Source organism: Tyto alba, unplaced genomic scaffold (genome assembly GCF_018691265.1).
Source record: "Tyto alba isolate M040663 unplaced genomic scaffold, T.alba_DEE_v4.0 Super-Scaffold_17, whole genome shotgun sequence".
NCBI lineage: Eukaryota > Metazoa > Chordata > Aves > Strigiformes > Tytonidae > Tyto > Tyto alba.
This window is the reverse complement of record NW_024881279.1, coordinates 5,174,841-5,198,903: the sequence shown is the minus strand read 5'-3', so window position 1 is coordinate 5,198,903 and position 24,063 is coordinate 5,174,841. Positions and strand designations below refer to the sequence as shown.

Below are 24,063 nucleotides of genomic sequence, written 5' to 3'. Positions count from 1 at the left end.
CACACAATAAACTGTATTGTCTGCTTACTATATTGGTATTTGGCTAACAGTAAACTCCTGGGGAATTGAAATAAGACCCACGAAAATCGAATTTTCAGAACATTTATGTAAAGTAAAGAATGGTTACAGCTCCTAGAAGCACCAATATACCCTTGCATCAAAGTTCTTATAGCTGCTTAGCCACAGATTTAGTTTACATACTTTGGAAAGGGACAACAGGAGAACAGTGGCTTGCTTAATATTCCAGGTGTGGTTTTTAGCTCTAGCACATATATTGCTGAGGCACCAAATATTTATATGAAATCATAAGTAGTAATTTTATAGAAAATATTAGATTGTTTTTGCCATTGAGCTTATAACCACAGCAGTCAATTCACTATCTTCAATTCACTATCTCAATTAATTAGTGAAACCTGTTATTTTACTTCAGTAATACAGTTGAAAAAATGAATGGTGGTTGAGGGGAACTCCTTCTCCCCCTGCAGTTTTACTGGAGATAAAGGAAGGTGATGATGTTAAACAGGACAGAGAAAATTGTTCAGCCTGTTTCCAGCTATTAGGCAAGTAGAAAGTAGATGTATTCTCTGACACTGGCTCTAAGGACGGCCAGATTTCAAAGCAGTTTTCTAAAAATAAGTTTGTGACATCTGGGAGTGCCTCCCTTCACAGAGAGATAAAATTTGTGCTCTGACAAGTCTCTTTTTACCTTAGAATGAATGTCTGCCTGCACATATAAATAGGTACATTATCTTTTTCCACACAAACCATTAGAAAGCTGTTAAAAGTTTGGGGATGCTTATATGTTTTCCTGCAAAATTTGAGACAACTGTCATCTGAATTGTGCACTGTTGTAGGCAAGAAAAGGCTTATGTAGATAGATATGCAGATGTTGTTTTTTTTGTTGAGTCCTTCAGCTGTAATCAGTCACTTTAGCTAGACTAAAGGATAAAATCCCAATGTCACTGTTTGTACTGGCATTTTATTGCTTGGTAAGCATTTATGGCTTGTCATATATCTTAGTGTTATTAAACTGTTTTTCTCTCAGCCTTGAGTTAACTAATTAACTATATTTTTGGAAGAAGAAGCAGGGAGAAGTGAGCAAATCGGCCAGTGCTGACAGTACAACAGAGGGAACTCCTGCAGATGGTTTCACAGTCCTGTCCACCAAAAGTCTGTTTCTTGGCCAGAAGGTATGCTCCTGCATTTTTACAGACGAATACCTATTTTTCAGTGCTGCTTAGGGAATACCCCCTCCTACCACCCCCCTTTCCCCAAAATGTCTAGGTACAATGGACATTTCCCCACTGAGCACTTGAGGAGGTGTATGGTATTAGTTTTTGAACAAAGAAATTATCTGAAACAAGTTTTAGAACATTTTAAAAATACATAAATGAGTCTTCATATGGCTACATAATTAAAGATGCAAATAGAAGGAAAGCCTTTGTGCTTGTAATCTGTCTCACCTTATTCATAAACAGCATAACTGTTACAGCTAAACTTCTGCCAAAGATGAGATTATTCTAAGAATAAAATGTCTTTTTCCAGTGGGCAGCCCACTTCATTGCTGATGTAAATAATTTACAGGTTTTTATCAAAACCTATTTTAGACATTTGTTCATAAAAGTGGTTTTATGTTTTGTTCTGCTTTGTTATTTACAAAAGTTAATGCTGTATAATAACAAATGATGCTTTTATGAAAAGCTAGAAGTCAATGATCCTTTTTTCCCTGTGAATATGCTTTGGGACATGGGGTGGTTTAATACAAATACATATCTGCTTAAAGAGAGGATCCATTTAAAGAGACAATTAATTAAAATAATTTGGTCTTTTATCTTGAAACCTGCCTTTAGTTCATGCTACAAAATTTTGTTAAGTAAAACTGCATCTTTCTTCTATCATTCAGTAATCAGATCATTGCGTTGTAAATCATAAAAGATGAGCCATTGTCCATTGTGGAATGTATCTCCTCTGACTCATCTTTATTTCATACTGAGGTTGTTCTCCATTTATCCCTCCACAGTTCGTTTGCCAAGTTTAACATGCATGAGAGTAATGTTATTTTTTGCAAGACTTCTGATTTTCCACATTTAATTTTACAGCTAGAGCTAGGTTGCTGGTTTGGTAGATTTTTTTGTTATTTGACTACTACTAGGGGGTGGTTTTGAACATATTTTTAAAAACATTTTGATGACTAAATTAGAACCCAAAATTTATAAAATACATTCCTATTTCAAGAAAGCAAGTATTGTAAGACTTTTGGACCAGATTTTGAACTCCTTTTAGTTACCATAGAAAACCAGCAGTAAGAGCTAGTGTTGTGCTCCAGCAAGACGGACCCAGCAAATCAATGGGGCTTTGCTGTTGGGCTCAGTGGAGGAGACCCATGAACACCAGGAGTGCTTTAAGCCGTGGTGAGCAAAGCCAGCGTCTGTTGTAGAGCTTTCCAGTGAGCATCTTGTGCTGGGAAATGGACTTTCTGGCTTTCTCATTCACTTGGAGTGCAGCCCCCTGCAGAAATTACTGATATGACATGTCCATACCCATACTGGTTCGTTGGCAGGTAGCTCTGCACATGAGAGGGGCCAGGCGTTAGCCTTTATTTGTAACACAGGACACAGAATTAAAAGAAAAATGAAAACCTGTTTGTTTCCTGTGAGGGAAGACTCAAAATGAAATGGATTATTTTCTGGGGGGTAGAGAATGCATAGATACTGTTGAGATGTGCCTAGCACAGATTATATTTTGCTTTTGATTCCCTGCGACAAACTGTCTTCAGAGACAGTAAATGATTAGTCTAAAAATCTAGGAAAAGTAGGCTATGTCTAACAAATATAAGAATTTTCTGTATCCTATTATGTGTGAGTCAAAAATTAAATTCTTACCTTGTTTGAGCTAATAAATAATGTATTCATGTCTTTGTTATGATTTTACCGCCAAAATAGCACTTTTAGACCAACCTAAATAATTTTAAGACTGAAAATGTGGAAAACTTAAAATACAAAAAACGCTTGCATTCTAGTGATCAAAGAGATTTTATTTAGCGTAAAAACAACAAAAACAATTATCCTGGCTTATTCCTAGAAATATTTTCAGACCATCCCCCAGAAATTATTTTCAAAACATGCATGTTCAAATTTATCAAAATAATTTTGATTTTCTGGTGATAAAAAAGACAAAGATAAAACTTTCAATCGTGGAATCAGTGGGAGTTGAATGCATCCTCTCTCCTAAATTTGAGGTGTGTTTTGCACGGGCCAGGAGGCTCCTGGGTGTGACAGGATGTCAACTGCTACGTGTAGGTTTAGCAGCCTGAAATCTCATTGATGGTGGTGGTTGTTAATTATTTAAGTGACACGTGGAAGTCTCAAATAATTGCTATTCATTTTGGAAGTGTACAAATTAAATATAACAATTATTTATAAAAACTCTAGTGAGTTTGAATCAGGTAAAATGCTTCTGCTTAGCCACTTCTACATGCAATTGCTGTTTAAAAAGATAATACTGCTTTTTTTAAATAGTTATCTAACTTTGTTATAGTTGTCTTAAATTAGTGCCACCTGGTATTCATAAACATAATGAACTAAAAATTTTCTTCAGTAGGGATTCTGGACTTTAGTGTTGCAGTTTAATTCCTTAGACTTGTGCATGTCACTTTTTCTCAAAGCACACGAGGGCAAGAAGGTGTTTGCCTGTGTGGAGGAGGAGCTTTCTTCTATTCAGCGGAGCCTCACTCTCCTTAACCAGCGTTTTGAGGGAAGGAAAAATCTGCTAGTCACTTGTGTAGGGAGGACAGTGTGTTCCGGTGGTTCAGCTGGAGGCTGGGAAACCACGACTCCTGGCTTCTGGCGTTGGCCGATTCAGAGATACTGTAAATCACCTCTTCTTTCTGTTTCCTTCCCCATTTGCGAAATGGAGATACAGTTACACTCTTCACATGGATGGTAGGAAAGCTTAATACGTTAAAACATTCTGAGCTTTTTAATTTGAAAAGCAAAAATATTCATATTTAATCACAGTTATTTGATTTGTCTTGAATTTGTCCATACAGATTTTCAGTATACTTCCATGTTCTGTGTGTTCTTAATAAACTACAGTGCAAACACAGAAACCTGAAACTGAAAAACCCAAACAAGCAGTATCTTTCAAACCTCCTGTGACATCCTTGAACACCTTTACAGCCTGTCTCTTTGGTCTGCAAAACCACTATATGCTAGATACAGAGACAGAAGAAAACAATCCCGTCCTTTAGTATCACGTCATTCATAAGTGTTTAATGGGAAAAATCTTTTTCTTGGCTCCATGTTTGCAGAAGGGAAAGGGAAGGGGTTTATTTGCAAGAATGGCTCTTCATCCTTCTGATATCCTCAGATTTAATTACTGAAAACACAAATGAGAATGTTGTAAACTTGGGTATTGTTCAGTTTTTTAAAAGTACTGTTACTGAATCAAATCTTTAGGTAACTGCTGACATTCAGCTAAAATTCTTAGAGGTCAGGAAATAGCAAAGAACCCATCAGTTATACCTGGAGAAATGTATTAGTGCTACACTAATTAAGTATTAAAATCTAGTTAATGTGTAAACGATTGCACATCCTACAAGTGACATCCCAATGGAGACGTGGTATTCAGCACATTAATTAGTTTGTTTTTCCTGAGACAATTACGGAGTAGAGGCAGAGTTGTAAAACCTCAAGCCTAAGCGTTAGGGTTTGGACTTTCAGAGAGACCTCAGCTTGTTGTCTGCAACAGGCATCTTCAGTTTTCTCTATGAAAATCATACCAGAAAAAGTTCCAAGACTTTAAAGGTAATTTTGTCTGAAATAAGAAATGCAAGGCTTGGCTCAGAAAATACTCATGGATGTGCTAAGTGCCATCTGCATTTTATTTAACTAACATTTTATTTAAATGTTACCTAAAGTTATGTCCATTCTTTGTTGCACATGTATATGCAAGTTGTGCCTATTTCTTTTTAAAAGTGGCCTTTCATGCTCCATACTATTGGGTAATAAAATTGAACAATTACTCATTGGAGGATTTAATTCTGTGGAAAAACTTCTGATTTTTTTTTTTAATTGTTTTTGGCAATCTGATAGCTAACAGTACATTGGACAGAATATGCAAAAATTAGCAAAATAGTACTTAGCTGCCAACACATGGTATCAGTGATGGGCAGCTTTTTGTGCGTTTTGTTGTTGCTGTAAAATTGAAACTTTAATTACCAGCTGGTTGCTATGTAAATCCCATATATGAGTAGGAGCAGAGATACATTAAAGGTCTGAAACCAAAATGGACTGCATCCAATGGATCTGGGGTAAAAACTTGTAGAACGCAGAATTAGGGATCAAAATGAGTCACATAGAAGATGAAAAAAATCTGCTTAGAAACATACTAAAATCTCCACAAAACAGTCTTTTGGTGTGTGCATGTGGTTTGTTGTTGTTTTTTTATTTCAAAATTCATAAAGTTTCTTTAACATTTTGGTTTGGTTTGATTTGACTTTTTTTTTTTTTAAACAGCAGTTGCTTGTAGTCAAACTCAAGACTCAAACTCAGGCATGAATAACTCACCACATGTGAAGTATTAAAGGATTCTAAGCTATTTGGAAAGCAAGCTTTCTTAGATTTTATTACAAATTCCTGAACAGACCTGTACTTAAACCAGGGCTGAATTACACTCATTTTTAGCCAAAATCACCCTATTTTGAGGGAACATAGTTTACTCAAGCAACATATGCAAATTATATGAAATTGCAGGCTTTTAAAAAGAGAAAGAAGGTCAATTCATATAATCACATGAATTAAATGGAAATAATTTTTTCATAAAACTTAAATATATGGATGTTGGCCTCCTTAAATGATCCATTCGCTTGTATTGGTTACATGAATTGGCTCATATTCCTTATTCATAAACTCACATACCCAAGGAGAAGATTTGAAGAGTTAATTTTACAGAACATGGATTACAAACCAAGAGACAAAATTCAGTAATTGATGAGATTAATTGCCATGCCTGAATGTATGTTATACTTCATAGGTTGAACCCAGTGGGCTTTGGATGAGAAGGAAAGCCTGGCTTAACTGCAGCTGGCTTCAGGACTTGCATAAATGAATGAGAACTTTCTCTTTCATAGTTACTTTCCATATTGCCTAATCAACAATTACTTTCCATATTGCCTACTGAAACAATCACTTTAAATGCATATTGTGGACAGAAGCATAATTTATGATGTACATAATGTATCTCCCCATGTGAAAGTCTGAAAAATTTTTTGCACTTTAAAGTGGTTTAAGTTTTGGTGGTAGTAAACTTGGTGTGAAATCAGACTTCCCAACACTGGCTACAAAGCAGTGCCACGACCCCTGTCACAAAGCTTCTGCACATACCCGTCAGCTATGGTAGTTTTGACTTTTGCCAGGTTTGGCATTCACCTCAGTTTCCTTCAAATTACGGAGTTCTTTCTGTGGTGTGGGTCACATACTGTGAGACACCCGAACTGTCAGCAGTAAGCAAATTGTGCTATCACCTTACACATCTAAGAGCTTCCAAAAAAAGTCCTCACCAGTATGGCACAGCAGGATCAGTTTGTTACCCTTGCTTCTTATTTTATGTATTAGTTCGTAAGTCTTGCTCAAAATGTGTTGCTAGAAGTTGAAATCTGCACTTCCTCATATTTCATTAATTGTTTTAAGAACGTATACTGCAGATGTGAAGTTAATCTCTAGATATCTGTGCTAACTTCCTCACCTCTACTGTATGGCCATGAGAAATCCTTCTGATTTTGTAATGATTCAGACAGCAATTGAGAAGCACGCTTTAAATACCTGGGTGTTGATGAGAGGAGTTAATGGCCATTAGTGGACGGGGTTAAAATCTCTGTTTTCATCAGTGACAGAAGGAAGTAAAGCAAATAAAATAAAAGCTAGGAGCAATAAGTACATATTAGTGCCTGCTTACAGGGCTTCCCCAGCCATTCACAAAGGCAACAGAACTGTGCAAATGAAAACTGAAGTGCCTGCAGTGCAGAATATGGTGGCCACTAACAAGGAAAGAAAAAGAAACATGTCCCCTTGTTAGGATGGAGGAATTACTGGAGACATGTGTGTGTGTTCTCAAAGATGTGCTCATGTTTGCTGAGTTAAAGGAGGAAGAGCATCAGCTTTTATCTATCTTCAGTGCTGAGCAGTCATGGCACATTCCTGCAGTTGATGCTTAAGAAATTATTAGGGTGTCTTTCATCTATACTTTGAGGAGAAACAAATACCCCCTTATAATGCCAAAGTAAGAATCCCAAATAGCGGCCAACATAAAGCCAAAACAGAGCTTGTTAGTAGGTCCCTTCATGTCCTCCCAGTGTGAACAATGTTTGAGTCTTGTGTTTGAATTTTTTTTGGATAACAACCCTCCTTTATGACCTGCCTTTTATTTTGCATATTTGTTTGCAGTGATGCTATCTCCATCTGTGTTGCAAAGCTCACTTTTCTGCAGCTTCTCTGTGATTTCCCAGCTGTCCTGTTATTTCCCACCTCATGCTTTTCTTTTCAGCTGAACCTTATTCACAGTGAAATCAGTAATTTAGCCGGCTTCGAGGTGGAGGCCATTATCAATCCTACCAATGCTGACATTGACCTTAAAGATGACCTAGGTAAATGGGGCATGGGTTGACACAACTAACGGTCACATGGAAATTATGGAACCCAGAATTTACTCCCTAGGGCTTCATACATTCAGTAAGAGCAGAAATTAAAATATTCCAGGTTCTGTTTTGATGAAGAACTACACTCAAAAGACTTTTTCACCAAATCTGAATACTTGCAGCTATTGCTAGTCTTCAAGTTGATTTCAGTTAAAACAAATCATTTAAATTCTTTTCCATAATGATCATATGTGACTGTTAGCTATTTTGGGGGGTTTCTTATTTGGATACTTTGAGGACTAAAATACTTTCTTGTCAGGTTGTTTTCAAAATAAGCAGTTTCTCCATTCTAACTGCAATCCTGGGATTTTTTCTGATATTCAGAGTAGGCATACATTTTTAAAAGAGGAATGATTAAATAATTAACTATCCTCAAATCTTTTCTACCTTGATTTCATGTTTAATTCAGTCAAATAATTTGTTTCCATTATGCTTCAATTACTCCCTGCCACTTTCACATTCAGCTGAAAACAAATACAGACATTATACCACACTGAACTTGTAGATACTATCATAGTTGGTGGATCGCTTTAAAGCTTCTATCTTGTTCCAGATTGAAAAAGAAAAAAAATCCTTTTTCAACAAGTCTGTTCTTCAGCAAAAGTAAAAGAAAAATTAACTTTTATACATTATATACTGCCATCTCATCCTGTTTCATTATACCTGCTGCTGTCTTTTTTTAAAACTTCCTTAATGGAATAGAACCCATAATTCTTCTACTACTGCATTTCCTACGGGAATGTACACAAGTAATTTAACAAGAAAAAGACTTAAGAAGGCTAATTTTTAAATCAGCCTTTCTCAGAAACATATATATTTTTACAAGTGTCTCAGCCATTCCAGCACATAATTAGAAAATATGCCTTACCTTAAAAATATCAGATCGATCATTTATGTTTTTAAGGCAAATTCAGTGCAACCCTGTCTGCAAATACATGGTTTCCTCCATATGAAGGAGACTGTCATTTTTAGAAACAAAATGATGAATCACTACACAGATGAAGATTAGTGCCTGTCAGCTTATTGATGCTGACAAAATGGAGAAACTAGTTATTTTGTTTGGCTTGATGATCCTGAATTTCTTTTTTAAACAGATTCCATATTTTAGTGTCATGCTCTGTGGGGAACTGGTTGTTCTAGGTTTCTGCAAAGTGAAATGGGGTATTAGCTGATTTTAAAACTTTGGAAATGATCTCATGTGATTGCTCTGACTTGTCATTTTAACATTTATTTGATCATGTCATACTCAATATTCCTCCTCCTGTTCCCTACACCCCTTTCTCTACACACACCTGCACACACAACTCAGCATACTCCTTTGGCGCAAGGTTTGGAGATGTAAAGGTAGGAAAATATGGACGTTGGTACATGTGTAAATGTAGAGCCTGTGCTGGGTCTCTGTCCAACGTGGTTGATATACATCTGTTTACCTGTTGTAGTTGCAAGTTGTACAGGCTGACATTGCCACGATCGACAGTGATGCTGTCGTTCACCCGACAAACTCTGACTTCTACACCGGTGGTGAAGTAGGTAATGGAAAGTTCAGTGCTGCGGAGTTTGTATGTGTGTGCATGGTCAATCAGCAGCCACAAGCTTGTTGTAGCTATGCAGATTTGCATTCATTTCTCACTTCCAGCAGTCCTGATGGATAATAAAAAGAAAGTAATAATTGCAAACTCAGTAGGCATTTTTGATTTTTATCACCAAATCAGACTTTCAGAAGTAACAATAGAATGCACCGCCAAAATTTGAAGGGCAGGAACAGTACGTTCAGTGCAGGCATGTGACCAAGGAAAATGAATTACCACATTGTTTGTTTGACATGCTAAATGCCTGTCTTGAATGTGGTTTGAGTCTTGATCTTTAGATTTCTAACCAGTTCCAGTACACCCTCTCCATGCCAAGTTTCAGATGTTCACATCTGACGTGCTGGATCTAGCCCATCTGTATTTTCTGAACTCTTCAGATTGGTTACTTTTTTTGTGTTTTACCTTACGGACCGATTACCTTCATAGCCCTGCCCAATGGTCCTCACACCCACAAGCGCATGGCTAGTGATGATACGTACATTTTTCAGGCAGTCAGTCATCTAAGCCACACTGACAAGAGAAGACACAATAGAAAACATGACAGACATCTTAATTCAGTATATTAAGGGTCCCTTGAGTAACTCTTATCTTAGCAGTACCCCCTCTCTGCGTACAGTATTTTGAAGGATTTTGTAAAAGGGTAGCACTACTTTAACTGAACTGCCGTGGTAATTTGAGAAGGCAAATCAGAATTTGGGCTGAATACAGATGTTGCTGGTAATGGTGATGACCTACCACGCTTAAAAAAAAAAGTCACCGGATCCCAGTGGCTGTTCCACATCTCATTGTAACTCATCATCGCTGCACGAATGGTCTCCCTCCATGCCGGAGGCCCCATTTCAGTCCTGACTTGGAGGGACACACGTCCTGCTGCAGAGCTGGCGTCTCCTACAACACCCACTCTTTCTGAAGGGGCTACTTTCTGAGTAACACGTAGACAAATGCAGCTCTGTATAGCCTGTTGGGCCGGAACAGCTGTGACTTGGCTGGCTAAACATTATGCAGAGACATTAAAATAAAAGTGTCTTAAAACCCTCTATCTGAAGAATATGCTTCTAAAGTCTGTCAGACCCATTTAGCTAATGTGTTTGTCTGTTACCCTTTGACAAAGAAATGCTTTGCTACTCTACAAAGAAAATTATCTCTTGAAGCTGTACTGCTTATTCCTTAGTGTAGGTTCCTGTTGCCTCTGACTGCTGTAAGAAAGAATAGAAGTGCACAAATGCTTAGCTTCCAATGATTAACTTTTACCCATCTAAAATTTTTTTTTTTAATTTTTGTTGTTTTTTTTTCCCTAACAATTTAAATGTACTGGGGGCTTATCCTGAGAATTTTAGAGCCTAAATTTCTGCTAACGCTGTTTTCAACACTGATACCAATGCCTGCTTGGAGAGCATGAGATAATGATCTTATTCTCATGGGAGTGACACATATTTATGCCTGTGAGCAAATAAGCTACTAACCTTGGAGCTGTGAAGCAAGACTTCCATCAAGAAACTTGCTAATGTAGTGGAAAATGGTTAAGTACAGTATGCCCTTTCCCAGATGAAGCTAATTTACAACATAGTTCTGCAATGTAATTTCAATATAAACCCTCACCGTTAATCAGAAGAACATAATTGAGGAGTAAATGCAGAAAACCTTACAGATTCATACCAAATACTACTTTTGCTCTTCTTTGTACCAGATCTGCAAGAAGAGAGCTCAGTGAAGTAAACTGACAGGGTTGTTCATTGCTTTTAATTATAAATTAATTCCCAGTAGAAGTGAAAAAGCTGATCCTTCTGGATTGAATTAAACCAAACCAGGCTAAATTCCATTAAATGTACAACAGCTTTGCAATGGCAAAGAAATGACCTACTTAATAGATCTTTTCTGTTCCTAGGTTCTACACAAGGCTTAATTATGTTTCCCCTTGAAACAGGAGAAATTAAGGATTATGAATGTCATGGGTTTTAGGACTGATCTGAGTTCATGGACTCAAGGGGAATATAACTGGAATATATACAAATATAAATAGGAACGATATTGAAATACATACAAGATGACTATAACTAGAATGGAAGACTGTTTCTTTCCCTCCCCATCCCTCTTCTGTCAGAGTGATTTTACAAGGCCCTGGTGTCAGCCACGTCTGCTAGCCTGGTTCAGCCAAGGGCACCGTGTGGGGGGCATCTGCTGTATCGCTGCCTTTGCACCTCCGTGCCGGGGTGGATCTCCTTTCCTAGCACACCCTCCTAAGACACCTTGCTGCTACAAATAAAGCCATTACTGTCTTTTCTAAGAGATTTGTAAGGTGGTGCCTTCCACTCAGTTGCACAGGGATAGGTAACTGAGTTTCAGAAAATTCTTAGTGAGGAGTCTGTCTGAATAAACCTAGACCAAAGTATTTCTATAAAAAAGCTTGGAGTCCAGCTTTTGGCAAACACCCACTGTGAATTGGTTATGAAAAAAAAAAAAAAAACAAACCACCAACAAAAGGCGTACATTTTCTAATTGTCCTCAGCTTTTGTACCCCAAAAGCAATAAACTGCCAATAGCAAAGTAGAGGCAGGGTCACAGAGTCAGTTCTTGAATGAACAAACAAATGCATTGTTTTCAACTTTTAATCTTCGTTTTGAAAGAAATTTAGCAATGGTGTCAAAACAAAAGCATCTTGCAGTCCTCTTAGTTCTTAGAGCTATAATGAGATCTATTCAGTAAACTGAATCTTGGGGGAAGGGCTCTGCTTCCTTGAGCATATAGTATGTGCACTTCCATCAGAAAATGCATTTTTTCTTTCTTCATCAGTGAAAGTAAGGGGTTTCACCAAATAAATGTCTAGATCTTTAGAGATGCTAGTTCTGAATTTTTGGAAATCAGTTTTCAAAGTAATAAATCAGAGCCTTTATGATATCACTGCTTTTTACTTATTACCTTTATAATTATATGCACAGTGCAAAATTATGTGGGTTGCTTATGTAGTTAGGAAAATGCTTTCTTGGGCTGTTTTTGTTTTGGTTTTTTGGTTTGTTTTTTTTTATATAAATATTTAAAACTAGAGCTGCAAAATAAGATCTAAACCATTTAGTGATGGACTGCCTTTGTAAACAGCATACCTTTTGGTTGCCCTGAAACATTGCACAGCTCTTCTCCTCCCAGAATGACTTTGTCCAGCTCCTTAGCTGTAGTTAGAGAAGTTCATTGGAGGAATATGTTCCTTAGAGATTCTCCTTATTTCTGAGGCTCTTCCTCTTGGTTAAAGGTGGCTCAACAAGCTGGGCAGTTACCAAGTAAAGCAGCCCGCTGCACTCACGAGACTGTTTCATTCCTGGTGCCACCTGTTGGGGTCAGGGACCAAGATCAGGTGAGTTTCAAATTCTTATTGTGGCAAATGGCTCTTTAAAACAATTTGTAAGAGAGAGGGGAAATGAATCTTAGGGGAAGGAATTAGGAACCTTCCACCACTCTTGAGCTAGCACATTCTTCTGGAACATTTCACACTGAGATGCTCATGATAAGGAAGGAGGTAGGGACGTCATGTCAGAGGTTTTGACATTAAAATCGGAGTCTGAGAATGTTAGCAAGGGATACCAATGTGAGGTTTTTGGGTTGTTAGGGTTGTCTTTTTTGGTTTTTTCTTTCTGTTGTTGTTGTTGTTGTTTTTAATGACTAGCTAATTCTGAAGTCCCAAAAGGTTTAGATCTTACTTTGCAGTCCCCAAAAAATGTTTGGGCAGAAAACTCTAGAGTGATGTAATAAAAAAATAATGATGAGTCACATGTCTGCTGTGGAAACCTGGGATCAGAGGAGTAAAATAACAATTCTCTGTTCAGGGAGCACTTTGGAAAAGAAAGGCGGCAAGGAGTTTGTGGAAGCTGTCATTGAGCTTCGCAAAAAGAACGGGCCGTTGGACATAGCTGGAGGTGAGGTTCTGCGCTTCGGGAACCTGCAGACAAACCCCTGCGGGCACTGGCCGCGCTGCCGGCAGCGCTCTTGGGGCCGTCAGCCAGCCAGGCTCCCGCCAGGACAACGCTCGGGTTCGTGCTCTCTCCAGACAGCTTTTATGGGTTATGTGATATTTGTATTCTCCAGAGTTAAAAGTCCACACGTTGCATTTTAAGGAACCTTTACCAAAGCATCCGGGGAATGGTGTAGTGATGTAATGTTACAAGTGAAAGCAGGCTGTTCACAGGTACACGCACACACAATGGATGCTGATTATTAAGGGCACAGTTCAGAAAAGCAATTAATGAGATGCTTATTTTCAGAAGAGTCGAGTCCAACTCTGTTCAACATCTGCTTTGCTGCAATGCCACTGACTTTCACTGAACTTAAGCACGTGCTTGAAGTTAAGCATCTGCTTGGGTACTTTGTTTAATCAGTGCCAAAATCATCACTGTAAAAGCTTACGACTTTTTGATGCCTAGTTATCAAAATTTATGTAATATCTGAGAAAAATCTACTATATGAGTAATAAAGTTTGGTAATGGCGATACATAATTTTACACCATCTGTGAAATTGCTGATACATGTTGTTCATATAGAAGGCTGATTCTGCCATCTGTGTTTATGCTATAAAAATAAATACAGTGTGCGCGGTTTTGTAAACGAATTCTAACTAAAGCTGAAGGGGAGATGTAAGACCAGCTCTGACAGGAAAAATTACAACTGTTTACTTCTGATGCTTAATATGTTGGGTTTTTTCCTGTGCTTTTTAAAATTTTTAATAAGTTTTTCTTGGAATTCTTGTGCTGCAAAAGTATGTAGAATCAATGACTTTTTTTTTTTTTTTCCTTCCGTACAGTATTCCTTATCAGCTCATACCAAACTGCCTACAAATAGTTTGCAAGTTGGAGAGAACAGATTTTTTTTCTCAGCCATCGATGCATCCCTCAGATCTGAGGGCCACTTGGCCGTCTTATCGCGTGGGGAGCTCTACACTACACCAGGAGAAACTGGCTGTTAGGGACTTGTTGGAGGACTCTAGAGAATTGATACACATCAATTTCTCAATCATACAGATACAGTTTTCAGATTTCTCAGTTATATGGGTATCCCTTTACTCAACCAATAAGCAGGATCCTTACCTGGAATATAATTGTAACTAGCACAGAACGTGTCCATGGTTCTCTCTTTCTGTTACTACAGCAAAAGCATAACTGACTTCCCCTTTCAGAGCATTTGCATTTGAAATAAGGGACTGCAAACTTAAGTGAATTCAAATTTGAAGGGCTCTTGGTAATTAACAGTTGTCCTCAACAGAATCCTAATGAGTTAATTAATGACTTCCCTAGAAAACACTCCCTGAGAAATATTAAAGTTGATGATGTGTATCAATACAGTGTTTTATTCTTTTAGGATGAAGATATTATCTACACTTCACATCTGACTAGAGATATGTCAGCTGCTTTTAATAGATTTTTCTTGGATTTATGATGTATCCTAAATCTGCCAACATTTTAGTTGCACATTATGACAAATTAACATTGCCTAACACTGAGGCTATTCAACATGTTGAGAATATGCAAACCCATAAGAACGTAAATGCTTGTGCTTCCATTGTCCTTCAAAATGTTCTCTTCTGGTTGACCTCCAGTCAGAATGCCATATGGCAAAGTCTATTTTCTCTTTCCTGCAGCAGCTACAGGATAGTATCCATATGCGATGATTGTGCTCCAAGAGTTATTTCTACTATAGTTAAATAACAAAGTGCCTCATAAACATTCCAGAATGGAGTAGAAGATTTCTGGCCTCTAAGCACCTTTGCAAACCTAATTTTTAATTTTTTTTTTGTAATTATTGGTATTTTTTTTTTTTTTTTTTTTAAGACATAAGCTGCCTTTTTATACCTACACTTTTGTGGCTGCGTATGATCATATCCCAAAGCATGTGTGTTAGGGGGCTGACTCTTTAGGGAGGTTTAGTGTACGCTCTCATGAGATTTCAACTAGGTGTTTTTCTTCCCACAGCTTGTGACTAGGGTGTTTTTCTTACTTCTTTTTTTTCTTTTTTTTTTTTTTTTTTTTTTTTGTTAACAAACCAAAGTTACAAGTTCTTAATTGCAACCCCAGACCTGTGCTCTCAGAAATGGCAGCGATCCCCTTAGCCTGTTTTCTGCCAGGTGGAGCACGGTCTGTTGTCGCTTGGGGATGGGAAGTGTGAACCCAGAACGTGCTCTCCTGAGACACGGCCTCTCGCCTGGAGGAGCCCTGACTGTCAGTAGCTTGTAGGCAGGTTCTGCTGCACCCTCTGGGTGCCCACACGACCATGGTAGTATCGTGGTGATAATATACAATTAACTTGGTAAAAATTCTTCTTCATTTCTTTGTACATACAAAGCCTTGCCTCTTGGTCCGTAAACAGTGCGAATCATTGTAAATCTATAAATGCACCCTCTCCAACCATCTGTCAAGAATGTGATGAAAGAGATGAACTCAAACCAGCATTGTTTAAGTGATTTTGGATGACAAAAAAGCTCTAATAAGACCAGGCTCAAAGTCTTGAAATCACACAAAATGATTTCTTTACAGTTACTCAGAAACAAAGCTGGGAATAAAGCAAAAATCTTAATTCACCTCTTTTCCAGCCTTCCTCACCAGTTTGCAGAGCACTAATAGCTCTGAACTGATCCAGTCTGGGCGGCAGTGTGATCAGAAGCTAGCTAAACAAACTGTATTTAGGAGGAATAGCTGAAGGTCACACAAGCTATAACTCTTTGCAACTGTCCAGCATCCTGATATTTACCATAGCTCTGCAATAAGCCGAACCAAAGCAAGATCATCCCTTGAATGGGTTTGCGTTCTAACAGATCGCTGCCTTTTTCCTTAGATGTTACACAAGTTTGTACAATCCCCAACATAAATGTGTTTCCTTTGATGTCAGCCATGAATTCTTGCTCTCTCTAAAATAAGCTCGATTATAGCAATGATTTATAAATTACCACAGCAAAGTGCAGCTGGAAATGGAAAATACAAAGTCTCTGTAATCATGTTGTTATATTTTAAGGCTCTGTGATTTGTAATCTAAAACATTCACAGGGGCTAAAGGAATGTCTGTCAATTGTTTGCTATTGTAATCACAGATGTACTCTTTTAATCCTAAGGAGAGGAGAGCAATTATGTTTCACTTTCGTTTCTTACTAGCTGTTGTCAGTGCTGGCCACGGATTGCCTGCGAAATTTGTGATCCACTGTAATAGCCCCGGTTGGGGCTCAGACAAATGTGAGGAGCTGCTGGAAAAGACGGTGAAGAACTGCTTGGCTCTGGCTGATGAAAAGAAGCTGAAATCAATTGCGTTTCCTTCAATTGGCAGTGGCAGGTAAGGCTGTTACACAAACCTGATGCCAAATAAGTCACATTTTCTAAGGGCCATATCCTATGTTCCAGTCCCTTCTCATGTACAAAACCCATTGCTACAATGTTGACTTTATTCTTGTTCGTTTAGATCAGTTCCCTAAATGAAATATTTCTTCTAGGTCTGTTCAAGCTGTGCATGGAGCCTGCATTATTCTCCTGAACACTAGTTCAGGTTTGGCAGGTCTAGTAGTGATCCCTGCAGAGTCTTAAAGCATGCAAATAGGTTAAAGAGCATGAAACGAACTTTTTAAAGAGGATATTAAAAGACGTCTTTCAGACAATCAAGTTGTTCGTATAAATTGGGGGTATGGAGGTGAACGTGAAGAAAAGGGCTCTATTTTACCTGGCTTTAGTGCACAATTAAACTTACTGCAATATATGTCTTAGGATGGCCAGAAGACATGGCTTAGTGTTTGTTTAAGGAGCAAACCCAAAGTGCCTGGATTCTCAGGATTTGCAGAGTCACTTCAAGCTTTCACCCAAAATCCATAACCTGAATTCCATGTAGTTTACATTGTGGGACTCTTTCGGAAATAAAAGGCCTTAAAAGCCTTTGCCAAGGTCTATTGAAAGCCAAAGCCTAAAGTTAAGTTCCTCTGGCTTTGTACAGGGTGCTCAGTGCCTTTGAAGGTTGGATCATGTTCTGAAGAGTCTGAATATGGACCACACTTTTAATCTGAGGCTCTGGGGTTCAGGGTGGGGAGGGAGGCTTGGAACACTTGGCCCGTAATGATGGCTCAGTGTGAAGACTGAGGGCCAAATCTAGGCTGAATTACACCGCTGTGTATTTAACCTGAACAGCTGCCCCTTTTGAATTTGCCATGAAAGGCATTGGCTGATGTACAGCAAGGATATTCTTCCCATTGTGCCATGTTGCAACACTAGATTAATTCCTGCATATTCTGTGGGTTAGGGCAGGACGTGCTGCTTGAGCTTTTGGGTGAATGACGATAAAGAAATAGAAGTTTCACTGGGATAGTAAGTTTAAGTGACTTGCATCGGACACAGCTCCAAATGAGGGTAATTTACATGGGTGCCATTTTAAGGAGGTAACACGAGCCTACTTTTTAGAACGGTAGAGAAATATAGTGGAGGGTTCATAGTAGCCAGCTGAATTAGCTGTCAGGTTCACGGGCTAGTCAGTACAAGGAGCAGCTCTGAATTGCTCTTTGGGAGAAACCGTATTCCTCCACGGACTGTGGAGTTGGTTATGTAGATGCCTAAAGCAAGACTACATAAAGTATCCTCCACAGAGCCCTTTCTTTTCTGGATAGCTCCCAGCAAAGAACCACTCCCAACCTTTGTTGCTGCAAAGTAGCTGATTGGTGTTGGAAGATGATGAAACCCTGAATAATCATGAGATTCACATCCTGTTATGAAATGTGGTTACTGACAGGGAGGATCTGTGGTTGAGTTCTCAACTTGGCATATGCACGTCATTCTCACTCCAGCCAGTTGAAGTGGTGGTTTTAAATGATGGAGAGGGATCAACAGGCCTTGAGAAATATATGAGGTTGTGTATTTTCCCTTTTTTCTCTTAATTAGAGATATTCAAGCATAAATTAATTTTGGAGAGAACAATATATTCTGACAATACTCTTTACTTGTTTTTATGATGTCAGAAGCGTTAAAAAAAAATAAAAGTAAAGCTTTTAAAGACAGCAAATGCCAAAGACACCACATGTATGCAGCTGTTCTAGTACAGACATCTGTCAAGCAGACATCACCCAATAAACCCACATAAACAGTTTCATTCTCTTTTATAGTTAAGGAATGGGATTACATGAGGGCAGTTCAAATAAATCATGGGGGGAAATAAAATAGCATACTTGTAGCATTCAATGGGCCAGATGCTCAGCTACAGCCAACTTGTGGAAAGCACAAGTTGGGTGCTGCACAAAGGTAGCCTGGAGTTCAGTCTAGTAGGGCCAGCAGGAGAACAGGGAAAGGAGAGATAGGGATTGAATGTAAAATCACCCTCGGAGTAGGGATTTCGTTCTGAGGCTCTGACTGATCTGAACTGACACTAGTTGGCGAAAGTCTCAAACTGCCTTTTCACAAGAATTTAACTCAGACCAGTAGATTGACACAAGAGGCTTCTGTTTCCTCTCGCAGCCCACACATGGCCATTGGGTCAGCACCATCCTCCTGATTTTTCTACTGTCTCTTTCCTTTCTTTTGAGACAGTGGTCCTAAAGAATTTAATCGGCTTCCCTGTGCGTGTGCCTCCCTTTGACCAGGCTGCTCTTCTTTCACTCGCCCTGTTGTGACCACCTTGCTGGAACACTACTGAAGTGGAAGTTGTAGGACTTCAGAGCCCGCTGTGAACAATTCAGAAACAGCTTATACACTGATTCTGATGCTGGCCTGCATGACAATCCCTGCCTAGGAGCAAAATTCCTCAAAGATCTGCTCAGTATATGCCGGGATACGGCATTCCTAAGTAACTAGCAAGTGATCTGATGTGGAGCATGCTGAGCCTGTGTCTTTTTCTCAATGTAAGCCAACAGTAGGAAGTAACTCCTATGTCAAAACTATGCTCTCAGTTGATTAACTTGTCACTCAGCTGATTCTCCCTGACTAGCTCAGTTGGCTTTGGAAGAGTACAGGGTTTTCTCACAGTGCTTTTTCCCTTTTGTCTTCTTCAGTAACAGAAAAAATTGGGCATTTTCAGAAAAGAAAGAAACAGCATGAGCTATTTCATGTCATCGTTTTTGAAATATCATAAGCATTATCTTCAGGCAGCATGTATATCACATTACAGGCAGCACTACCACAGAATTGCTCTCGAAGTATATTTTATGGTAAGGTAATGTGCAGTAAGCAGGCCGTGACACAGGCAGTTGCCTTTCTCATTTTGTGTCTTGCAGCACGTAACGAGAGGGAGAGTACAACAGCGTGTTATTATCAGAGTTTGGTGCTTCGGTGAGCAAGTGCTAAGTGATGTTGCACCTGTTAGTGCCAGAGGTGAATTTAGCCCAGCTGCTTCAAATTGCTGAGGAAACTCTGAGAAACTCGGCCGTCTGTGTAATCTGTAAATTATTAGTGGTATTAATAGTACACACTTTAAACAGGGAGTATTGACCATCGTACATCTGGAAGTGCATGTCAAGGAACCAGGTGATGTTCCACGGGCTCTTTCAAATTCTGTTTGGGTCCTACTCGTAGCAGAGTGACCAGGGCCTGTCACCTTCAGACCGATGACTGCAGTGCACTTCACTGCGGCTCGGGGACTGCTCAGACTTCAGCTGGGCCAAAACCACAGTCTGGGAGTTTGCCATGACCTGTAAAACTCACAGTTCAGGTCATGGCTTTGTTCGGACCATTCTACTTGGGCTTGACCTGTTTTAAGATTAGATGGAACTTTCAGACAAGGGCTGCTGGATAAAAATGTGAAAAATCTTGTAAGAAGCGTTCCCAGATTAGGCACTGAGGTTTGAAATTCAGTCGTGCAATTTTGTTATCTGAGAAAGTTGCAAGGGTTGTTCTGTTTCTCTGTGGCTTCCCCAGAAGAGGGAGGCAGGAGCCTCTTTAGGTGTTGCTAGAGGAGTAGAAAGGCCTCTGGTTTTCAGATCAACCCAGCTGATACCAAGCAGATGTCTTTCAAGATATTTATCTCAGGACTGTACTCATGCTGAGTCAGCCTGTAATTAAAAAGGATGTAAGGAGCACTGAAAGTGTTGCTGAGGTTGGCTTAGAGAAGCCATCAAGTCCCTTAAGTCTGTCCTCAGCCCTGACACAGCTACTTTGGCTCCCCAAGCCCAGTGAAGTTAGGCTGACCCCGTCCAGCCAAGGCTCCCTGGGACTCAGGAGCACAGCCTTGCTCACCTTCAGGCCTCTTGCTTCCCTTTTTCTACCACATTGGAAATGGTAAGAGTGTGGCCAGTGTTGTTTCTCACCACCGGACTACTAGAACTCATTCTCTCTTCAGTCTACAGCAAGGCTGTAGAAGTAATTTCTTTAATTTTGTACTATATTATTAACCATTAATAGTGGTAAAACCATTTTGTACTTTGTGTCTTTTCACACTTAATTTTCTACATCAAGTTCTCTGTCCCTTTTTATTTTACTTCAGTGGTTGGTTTGTTTTCAGGACAGGTTTGACTCTGCAACTCTAACGTATACGGTGCTTTCCTGAACGCTTTAGGCTGTTGGTTTACTTTTCTGTTAAATGAGAATAACTGACCCATCAGATATCATAAGGGTCAACCCATTCATGTGTGTGAGCTCTGTATTCATATTTTGGGAATGCTTTTCTTCTGTTTGAACATTTTAAATCTTGACTGAAACAAGTTTGTAGCTTCTACTTCAGACTGTAAACACCGACTTTGTAGCTTTATTTACTGTTCTGTCACAGAGAAAAGACAGAGCATTCCCTGCAAGGTTTATACCATCGAAAGCTTGTTTAGCAAGTCTTGATTTTCTTTCTTGTTTTGCCTCTCCTTCTAGAAACGGCTTCCCAAAGCAAACGGCTGCTCAGCTGATCCTGAAAGCCATCTCCAGCTATTTTGTGTCAACAATGTCCTCTTCAATCAAGACGGTGTACTTCGTGCTCTTTGACAGCGAGAGTATAGGGATATACGTGCAGGAAATGGCCAAACTAGATGCCAACTAAGCCTAGAAAGCTACAGTACCAGCCCCCTCTTCTACCCATCGTCCTCCCCAAATCCTTAACTCATTGTGAAGCAGAGCATCCCTTATTTTAAATTTTGCTCATTAGGGGAATAAAGGTGGATTTTTTGTTGTTTTGTTTTGTTTTATTTTGTTCTGGGGTTTTTTTTTGTTTGTTTTGTTTTTACTTTCTAAAATGTTTTATGTTGGCACTGATAGTTGGCATTACTGCTGTTAATGCACTGTATACCAGGCATCGTCTGAACTTAGTGTAATCTAGGAGATTTTATAGTTTTATTTTAATGAAGTATGGATTGAAGCAGAAAGCTGTTAGAAGTATGTAGTCTTTTACTTGTGAAAGAAACAGGCCGACCCTATTTTGTAACTGTGTTGTGGTGCTTTATCAATACATCGAGTGGTGTTCCTTTCATTTTTTAAAAGAACAGATGCTATAAACCTAATTTGTGTTTGTTTATTGTCTTAATGATAAATCTGGAAGAAAAAATACAGAAACCCTGTTGTCCTTAATTATATTTACAATTTTGAAATTGTGTGAATTGATTTAGTAAAATGTTTGAACTGTTGCTGTACTTGAATTCATTTTTCCCTTAAGCCTATATTTTTTAAATTCTGAAAAGTTAGCCGTGAGAGGGATGGTGAAATCCTGGCTCTGAAGCAGTGGCCTGGAGACACCTTCGGGGGTGCCTGACCTCATGCCTGTGCACCCAGCAACACTCCCAGTCAGGTTTCCTTCCAGTGAGCATTCAGACTTTCCAGTTGGTGCTTCAGACCCTCCTGCTCAGAATCTGACTTAACTGGCTGTTCACTTTGGGAGGTTGAAGCCTTTTAGATCAAGCAAGGCCTGGGGTTTTTTGAACTAGTTCCAGTCATTTAATATTGGCCTGTTTGAAGCCATTTTGTATTTTTTCCAGAAATTTATGAGCCTGGTTTGTATTGGTTGCCGTAGCATTTGCACAGCTGAAATCCATACCAACATAAGCCTTTACAGTTTTTGTACTTTGAGAAAAGGTTACATGTTCAAAAGCTATTGCATACGAATGCTCGCTCGGAAGAGGAAGCTCTTCCTTTGAAGTCTTTAGCCTACCGCCCAGAGAGTAGGCACACATTTTCCATCTCTGCTGAAAACTTCAGTTGCTGATGAAACAGGGCTTCGCATCCAGAGCCCTGAGTGAGCCAGATCTGAGTGACTTCCTAGTAAGCTCAAGACTCAATATATGTATCCTGAATATGAAATACTAATAATGCATAGGTTGAGCTCCTGAAGGAGCTTTGGTTTTTTCTGTAGATGTCTCCACACTTGCAGCTTTCTAAGTGGACTGCTGTAGAAGAACAGCAGCAGCAACAATAGAAGACAAAACTTTAAATAAGTGTCATTCTAAACACATACCCAAAGTTAAAAAGGAACAAAGAGTAAATGAATTTTTTGCCTCTAATATATAAGGTATTTGACCATACTATAGGCTCAAATTTACATTTTTTAAATGCATCTGGTATCATTCTTCAAAGACTGTGGCAATAAATGAAATAAGATGCAGTACTTCAGCATTTTATTGTGCAATGTGTGCTACTGCAGTTGCTTCAGTTCTTATAAATACTGAAGCTGCACTTTCCACAAATTTCACTAGGTGTCACTAAAAGGATTGAAAAAATAGGAAAAAACATGAATGAGCAAGTACCTGAGGAAACGCCTGATACAAGAGCCCTAATTTTTTCAGCAGAGAAGGGGATTTTTAACACAGGAATGTGCACATCAGGATGAGCATAGAGATTACAGATTCTCGGTCTCTGCACTATAGAATGTATTTTAATATATAATATCTCATATTTTTAAAGTATCAAAATTTTCATGTCAGTAACAGGAAAAAAGTGTGTTTGTCCACAAGTATTTTCAAAGCAGTTAGAAGTACAGCCTCCAGTGATGTTTAATAAATCTGTCCTTTATGCTGTTACACCATGTTGGGAGGGTCAACTTTTGTCTTTCAACTAAGAAAATCCCAAAACAAACTGTACTGGAATTCACATCACACGGACTTGCTGCTTCTGGCCTCGCATCTCACCTGCCTGTTCAGCCACTGGCTCTGTGAATTGCTCCGCGGTTTCCTGGGGATCGCCTTGCCTGGGTTCAGGCCCTTTCGCAAATAAAAGGGCCACGAACAGCTCCCACCTGGTGAGAGTCTGAGCTCAGCACCGCATCCCAGTCTGACCAAAACCGGTTACCAAGGGCTTTTTGCATTGCCTCGAACGAGGAAAATGCTGCTTTCCATGGCCAGCAGGGCCACAGCCCCAGAGCTTTCACACAGCCGCCTCATTCTGAGAACTACAGACCACGTTTCTGCAGTATTTGCTCCGGTGTAAAATCATTTGCAGTATTGAAACTGGTCTCACGGGGGCATCACTGTATTTCCTTCTCTACAAACACCAGAGCAACCTCTTCTTTCTCAGCGTTCATCCAAAAGCCCATAAACCCTCAAATACCCTGACTCTGTTGCCGTGACCCAGCCTGTTCCGCAGGTGAGTCCGCCTGTAGCGCCGCCCAGCCAGCATTCACCCCCATCTCCACAGCCCGAAGAGCTCTGCTCTGAGGTCCCGAAATGCAGCAGGCTCTGCCAAGAAAGCCAGAGATCCCAGAACAACCTTGAACTCAGCCACATGGGGCAGCCCGAGTAGATTATGGCATATATTCAAGAACCTAAAAAGTAACATATCGAGTTACGTGCATAACAAGAAAAACAGGAGAAGAAATTCCTGCTAACATGTGCGCTGCAGCCAGGACAACATTACTTCAGGAATCTCTCTAGCATTTTGCTTGTTA

At 39.3% G+C, this 24,063-nt stretch overlaps 1 protein-coding gene across 5 annotated transcripts in view; it reads left to right on the top strand.

Moving 5' to 3' along the window:
- The window catches only part of LOC104364082 (core histone macro-H2A.1), a 47,548-nt gene extending 25,734 nt beyond the window's left edge, over positions 1–21,814 (top strand). For 2 of the 5 annotated variants that reach the window (XM_033006058.2, XM_042789993.1), the window contains 5 exons: positions 1,080–1,190; positions 7,543–7,642; positions 13,098–13,187; positions 16,407–16,581; positions 21,069–21,814. In XM_033006058.2, coding sequence (XP_032861949.1) covers positions 1,080–1,190; positions 7,543–7,642; positions 13,098–13,187; positions 16,407–16,581; positions 21,069–21,234 — 642 coding nt within the window. In that variant the 3' untranslated portion in view covers positions 21,235–21,814. Of the gene's footprint in view, positions 1–1,079; positions 1,191–7,542; positions 7,643–9,132; positions 9,224–13,097; positions 13,188–16,406; positions 16,582–21,068 lie in introns of all 5 variants that reach the window. The other 3 variants (XM_033006061.2, XM_033006059.2, XM_033006060.2) reach the window with 3 other exon arrangements.
- The last annotated feature ends 2,249 nt before the right edge of the window (positions 21,815–24,063 follow it).